This window comes from Brassica oleracea, chromosome C8 (assembly GCF_000695525.1).
Source record: "Brassica oleracea var. oleracea cultivar TO1000 chromosome C8, BOL, whole genome shotgun sequence".
In the NCBI taxonomy this organism is placed as follows: domain Eukaryota; kingdom Viridiplantae; phylum Streptophyta; class Magnoliopsida; order Brassicales; family Brassicaceae; genus Brassica; species Brassica oleracea.
Genome location: NC_027755.1, coordinates 17,937,798 through 17,944,562, shown reverse-complemented (window position 1 = coordinate 17,944,562; position 6,765 = coordinate 17,937,798). Strand labels below are relative to the sequence as shown.

Genomic DNA, 6,765 nt, shown 5'->3' with positions numbered 1-6,765 from the left:
GTTTGCTTCCCTGCGAGACATGTGTCACACACGCCTTCTTCGTGTGTTACACTCGGGAATGAGTGTCTCGTTTGCTTCCCTGCGAGACATGTGTCACACACGCCTTCTTCGTGTGTTACACATGGCATTCCGACGATCATCTCCTTCCTCCTCGTCGACCAAACCTGGTAGTTTGTCGATGACAACATCAGACAATGGATGGATGTGGATCCAAAGTCTTTGATGTGTGGCGCAGCTATAATCACGTCGGCCATCTGCTTTCGTGATCTCTCCTCCTGTCGCCAAAACCTAAGCTTCACCTTAAGCTTAGATTGAGTCTCCAACATGAGACTCTTTAATGATGGTAACGGCCCAACCTGGCTCTGATACCAATTCAGATCTCTTAGAAACACAAAAAGTTATAAAAACAACTTTTCTTATTAGCTTTAGAAACTACTCAAAACTAAAGCTCTCAATATGTTTCTCTCAGATCATATGGAACACCTCTCCATTAGACCTATATTTATATGAAAGACAATTTCCTTTAACATGTGGGATATGGAAAACACAAACCTAACCTAAATAGAAACTTCATTTTCCTATTTCTATGTTTCCTTATTGTGTTTATCTTAACATATTAAACATCTAATAATATGTTAAGTTTCCACGAGCTTGGAATTATCCAACATATTTTACACATACATTAAAACCTTAAGTGGGCATGATTACAATCTGACCATTACAATAGTAACCATGTCACTACTTTATTATTTTACTAAAACAAAAACGTTTTAACTTTTAACTTAAGCCTCGACTATCTGATCGATCAACTGTTGTTGCCCACTGCGCGCATGAGTCAAGGTGGTCTCGAGCGTGTTGAATTTGATCCTTCTAGCTTCCTCGAGAGATATCTGGTAAGCATTTGTTAGAACCTCTAGTGGCAATGCCCTCAACGCTGATGTTCGACCAACCAAAGTGCTGATCATCGCGTCAGCGTTTGTCTTGAAAGAAATCCATTCGAAATTGTTTTGAGACTGGACAACGTATGCGAATCCTTGTGGGATAACCACGAGCTGTCCCTTTTGAACCTGTTGGTCCAACACGTTTTGTCCGTTGTCGTTCACCACTTGGATCCTTGCTTGTCCTCTAGTGCAGTACAAGATCTCGTTCGCGTTCATGTTGTATTTCGGAAGCACCATTGCATTCTGAAATTGTGATCATGCCTTTCATTGTCATGACATATACTCCCTATGTTATTAAATGTAGGATGTTTTACATAATTTTGATGTTTTAATATATAAGATGTTTTCATTTTCCTAAATAACTTCTATTTTATTAAAAACTGTGTACTCAATCATATTTTAATAGTCTATTTTGTAATTGGTTGAATACCATTAATTTATAGTTTTAATGATGATTTCTAGACAAAAACTAGTTTTTTTATTATGTGTGTTTCTACCTAAACATCTTATATTTAGGAAAAGAGGGAGTATATAGATAGCTAATTTCCAGTTTTCTGTATGTTTTTTTCTAAATAAAAATTGTGATATGAATATGAACTGGATAGATATTATATAATTTGACATATAATCTGTATATCTATTTTACATAGTATATATACATTAAATGCATTATAATGTAATCTTTTGAATAATTTCTAATATTATATTAATAAAATTCTTAATGAGATATTATCTATATTTATATATAATTTACTTACACCTTGGATAATGCCACGGGTGGCACTGAGTCTGACAAACTGCAAGATGGGCAAGGTCAAGCTGTTAACACTGGTCACACGACCGAGGTTGGGCTTGTACACGTCAGCACGGGCTGGGTCGTCAATGTTCTTGTAACGACCCGGTTTCTTTAACCGGTTGGCTGGATTTTTCTCATTAATTAATTTTGACTAAACCAAACCATTTCCTAAACCAATCCTTATATATAATCTTACATATCCTTTTCCCTAATGGAAAAGCCTTAGCCGTATGCCTTTGTAGTTATCTCCACCATCTACTCTTTTGATTCCTCTACTTCTCTCGTTTGTTCTCGCATGGGTGTGTGGTCTCGCCATTTTCATGTGTCCGATCATCACCACCACTCTCGGTTCCATACCGGAGGAGCTTTGCTGTGCTGGAGATGATGAAGGGACACCGGAGATAAAGCCTTGCCGTCGGAGACGTTGTCGTTGCCTCATGCCAGTGGTGGTACACTCGCCGTGATGAGAGCCAAGCCAACCGGAGCTGCCGCGTTCCTCACTACCGATCAATAATACATACCAACGTGAGCCTTTGGTCTTTGGAGATGAGATGTGTTGACGGAGAGGCGTAGATGCAGCCTCGTGATGTGCGTCACGTTTCTGGTCGGTGATGTGAGAACGTGATCAAAGACGTTAAGGTTTAATTGTGGTCCTTGTTCCTTGTGCATCAAGCTTCATTAAGCCCTAAATCTAATATTTCTTTTCTTATGTCATTGTTTTATATTTATTATACATGTGTATCTTTGTTATGCTTTTCACGCGATGATGGTGAGAAGCCGAGACAAGTGTGAAAGTCTAGGGTTCTTGGTGATCAAGTCATCTCGTTTTATTCCTCGGTCCGCTTTGGTTCTCGTTTGTGGCTAAGGTGAGGGCTATTCCGTTAAATCCTGAGCTAGTTTAGTACTACTATTATGGAAAGTCTAGTTTCGAAACATGATCCGTCTCTGTAAATTGAGTCTGTTTGAGAGTCTTGTTTGTTTATTATTATTATTGATTGTTAATCCGGAAATAGGATAATAGAGGATTCAACGGTTGAATGAATTGAGTAATGTTAAAAACTGCTATATATATGTATATAAATATATAAGTCCGTTTGTGTGGATTGCAGGTGCACAAAGACGTTTGTGTAAGCCGCCGACGAGCAGTGTGATTGCGGGTGCACAGAAACGTTTGTGTTAGCCGCCGACGAGCAGTGTGATTGCGGGTGCACAGAGACGTTTGTGTTAGCCGCCGACGAGCAGTGTGATTGCGGATGCACAAAAACGTTGGTGTAAGCCGCCGACGAGCAGTGAGATTGCGGGGGTACAAAGACGTTTGTATCAGTCGCCGACGCGCAGATTGTGGGAGTGCAGAGATGGACTACTGTACGCCTGGAGATATACATATATCCTTATGAGGAAATGATGGGTGCATAGAGTAGCATGTACTATCAGCGCATTGGATGTTTTATGTGGTGTATCAGACACTGTGTTTGTTTCATGCTAGAGCTAGGCCTACATGGTCGCAGTGCTATGTACTGAGTCAGTGGTTTGCGGTTTAGCATCCCATACCTCACGGAGTAACTCCCCTGTTACTCACCCCTCTTTCTTCCCCTTGCAGGTGAACATCACGAGTAGTTGGATATGTGGACGGATTCGTGTCTTGGGATTGTTGTATTTTATTTCGGTTTTAATTAACTTTTCGATTTAATGTATTTGGTTTTAAATATAAACTCGTTTTATTTGGAAATTATTTGATTAAAAAGTTTGACATTTTATTCGCTTTTATAAATCGGTTTAATTTGGTATTTTCCGGTTAGTAGCACACCATTCTCGAGAGAGGAGGAGACGGGTGTTACAATTTGGTATCAGAGCGGGGTTCCGTCCCGGCTCTGACCTAGGACGACGATCTATGGGACTCGGATTTCAACGATTTTTAATGTTTCGGGATTGGGAGTTTAAAAAAAATGAATGACACCCTTCGGTCCAGTATCTTTCGGTTAAGCGATAGTGTTTTTAACTCTTTTATTTTCGTACGAGAAGACCAAATTTCAATTTGTTCCATTGTTTGATTTATCTTGTGTTCTTCTTTCCTTCGTAGCCGTTGAAGTTCTTTCAGGTTGTTTTTTTAGAATTCGGGACGAATTCAGGCTAAGTGGGGAAGAATTGTAACGACCCGGTTTCTTTAACCGGTTAGCTGGATTTTTCTCATTAATTAATTTTGACTAAACCAAACCATTTCCTAAACCAATCCTTATATAAAATCTTACATATCCTTTTCCCTAATGGAAAAGCCCTAGCCGTATGCCTTTGTAGTTATCTCCACCATCTACTCTTATGATTCCTCTACTTCTCTCGTTTGCTCTCGCATGGGTGTGTGGTCTCGCCATTTTCATGTGTCCAATCATCACCACCACTCTCGGTTCCATACCGGAGGAGCTTTGCTGTGCTGGAGATGATGAAGGGACACCAGAGATAAAGCCTTGCCGTCGGAGACGTTGTCGTTGCCTCATGCCAGTGGTGGTACACTCGCCGTGATGAGAGCCAAGCCAACCGGAGCTGCCGCGTTCCTCACTACCGATCAATAATACATACCAACGTGAGCCTTTGGTCTTTGGAGATGAGATGTGTTGACGGAGAGGCGTAGATGCAGCCTCGTGATGTGCGTCACGTATCTGGTCGGTGATGTGAGAACGTGATCAAAGACGTTAAGGTTTAATTGTGGTCCTTGTTCCTTGTGCATCAAGCTTCAATAAGCCCTAAATCTAATATTTCTTTTCTTATGTCATTGTTTTATATTTATTATACATGTGTATCTTTGTTATGCTTTTCACGCGATGATGGTGAGAAGCCGAGACAAGTGTGAAAGTCTAGGGTTCTTGGTGATCAAGTCATCTCGTTTTATTCCTCGGTCCGCTTTGGTTCTCGTTTGTGGCTAAGGTGAGGGCTATTCCGTTAAATCCTGAGCTAGTTTAGTACTACTATTATGGAAAGTCTAGTTTCGAAACATGATCCGTCTCTGTAAATTGAGTCTGTTTGAGAGTCTTGTTTGTTTATTATTATTATTGATTGTTAATCCGGAAATAGGATAATAGAGGATTCAACGGTTGAATGAATTGAGTAATGTTAAAAACTGCTATATATATGTATATAAATATATAAGTCCGTTTGTGTGGATTGCTGGAGATATACATATATCCTTATGAGGAAATGCGGGGTGCATAGAGTAGCATGTACTATCAGCGCATTGGATGTTTTATGTGGTGTATTAGACACTGTGTTTGTTTCATGCTAGAGCTAGGCCTACATGGTCGTAGTGCTATGTACTGAGTCAGTGGTTTGCGGTTTAGCATCCCATACCTCACGGAGTAACTCCTCTGTTACTCACCCCTCTTTCTTCCCCTTGCAGGTGAACATGACGAGTAGTTGGATATGTGGACGGATTAGTGTCTTGGGATTGTTGTATTTTATTTCAGTTTTAATTAACTTTTCGATTTAATGTATTTGGTTTTAAATATAAACTCGTTTTATTTGGAAATTATTTGATTAAAAAGTTTGACATTTTATTCGGTTTTATAAATCGGTTTAATTTGGTATTTTCCGGTTAGTAGCACACCGTTCTCGAGAGAGGAGGAGACGTGTGTTACAGTTCTCGTGCGTCCTCATGCTGCAGATAGTCTCCTCCAAGCCGTTGTCTTGTGGGCTTTGTGGTGGGCCACGTGGGTGTCTCCACTTCTCGCTCTCGTAGGACTGTCTTATAGGTGGCCTAGCAACCTGGAAAGGTCCCCTAACATGAACAATGTTTCCTCTGTTGTCTTGTTTGTTCTGAAGCTTCTGAGCCAACCTAACGTCGATCTTCAGTGCCTGAGCTAGGACCTGAGGGTCAAACCCGTTCAACATGTTCTGTTGCGGTTGTTGTTGCTGGGGACCACCAAAACCGCCTTGTGGATTGTTTCCGGCCAAACGGAATACCTATGGCATAGAATCACAAGTGCAAAGACATGTATGTACGTATATTAGGTAAAATGACATGGTACAATAGTGAATGATTGTGTATATATATATGTACTCTTGGGTTGCGGTCAAGTTGGTTTTGGTTGTTGGAAATGTCGAGAAGGGAGATGATGACAAGTGGCTGGTCTCCGGTGTTGTAGATCCAATGGGTAGAGCCTGGAGTGATGGCAATGACGTCTCCATGTCGGACATGTTCCACCTTCTGGTGCATGTCACTGAACCCTTGCTGTCCTTGCTGCTGCTGTTGCCCTTGCTGTCCCTGTTGCCCTTGCTGCCCCTGTTGCCCTTGCTGTCCCTGTCCTTGTTGTTGTCCTTGCATAGGCTGCGAGTCCATGAAGGTCTCGGCACATCCTATAAAATTTATAGATTGAGAGAAAGTGTAATATATGGGGTCATTATAACGTGATATATATTAATTTGATAGGAAAAAATTATTGTGTGTGTGTGTAAATAGATATGGACCTTGAACGACGTAGGAAATTTTTGGGGAGCTAAAAAAGGTAGGAAGGTAAAGACCGCCTTGCTCGATTACAAGACGAGAGACAGAGACACCAGCACATCGGATTTGAGGGTGGTTGTGATCCCAGTATTCGATTTGACCAGCCTCACTCTTGATAGTTTCGGTGGCTTGGAGAACGTCTAAGTTATCGAGGTTACACTCGTTTCGCAGCTGAGGAGGAACCCCTAGAGACTGCCTTGCGAGACAGCCATTAAGGACGAGGAGAACCCCGAACGTTGCAACGAGGAGATGATCAAGCTTAATCATTGTTGTGCGTGTTGTGAGAGATGGATGAAAAAGACGGGTAACTTTATATATTGTGGGGTGAGCATGAACGTTTGTGTTTGCATGAAGTCGTGTGTCTATGGTTTTTACACGTCACTCTGTGCTCAAGCAAGCGTACGTCTCATTATGTTCATGCGCCTAGCTCTATCTCCCCCATATGCCAAAACACGACAAATTTAAATGTATCTATCTCATTTTTAGGTTCACGTTATCCGAAACTAGTTATATTAATTTCTCAGTTATTATCATCT

The 6,765-nt window shown here is 41.0% G+C and overlaps 1 protein-coding gene across 3 annotated transcripts; it reads right to left on the bottom strand.

Annotated features, from left to right (window-relative positions):
* Nucleotides 1-782: 782 nt before the first annotated feature.
* Nucleotides 783-6,496, bottom strand: LOC106310873 (cruciferin CRU1-like). 3 transcript variants are annotated; one of them, XM_013748106.1, is made up of 5 exons: nucleotides 6,183-6,496; nucleotides 5,786-6,107; nucleotides 5,370-5,688; nucleotides 1,700-1,830; nucleotides 783-1,184 (listed from the first exon to the last, which is right to left on the bottom strand). In XM_013748106.1, exons 1-5 carry the CDS (start codon nucleotides 6,494-6,496, stop codon nucleotides 783-785), a joined length of 1,488 nt encoding a protein of 495 aa, XP_013603560.1. The 3 variants fall into 3 exon arrangements, with proteins under 3 accessions (XP_013603560.1, XP_013603562.1, XP_013603561.1); XM_013748108.1 differs by having other exon boundaries at nucleotides 1,700-1,828; nucleotides 5,566-5,688; XM_013748107.1 differs by having other exon boundaries at nucleotides 5,786-6,081; nucleotides 6,193-6,496.
* Nucleotides 6,497-6,765: the final 269 nt, after the last annotated feature.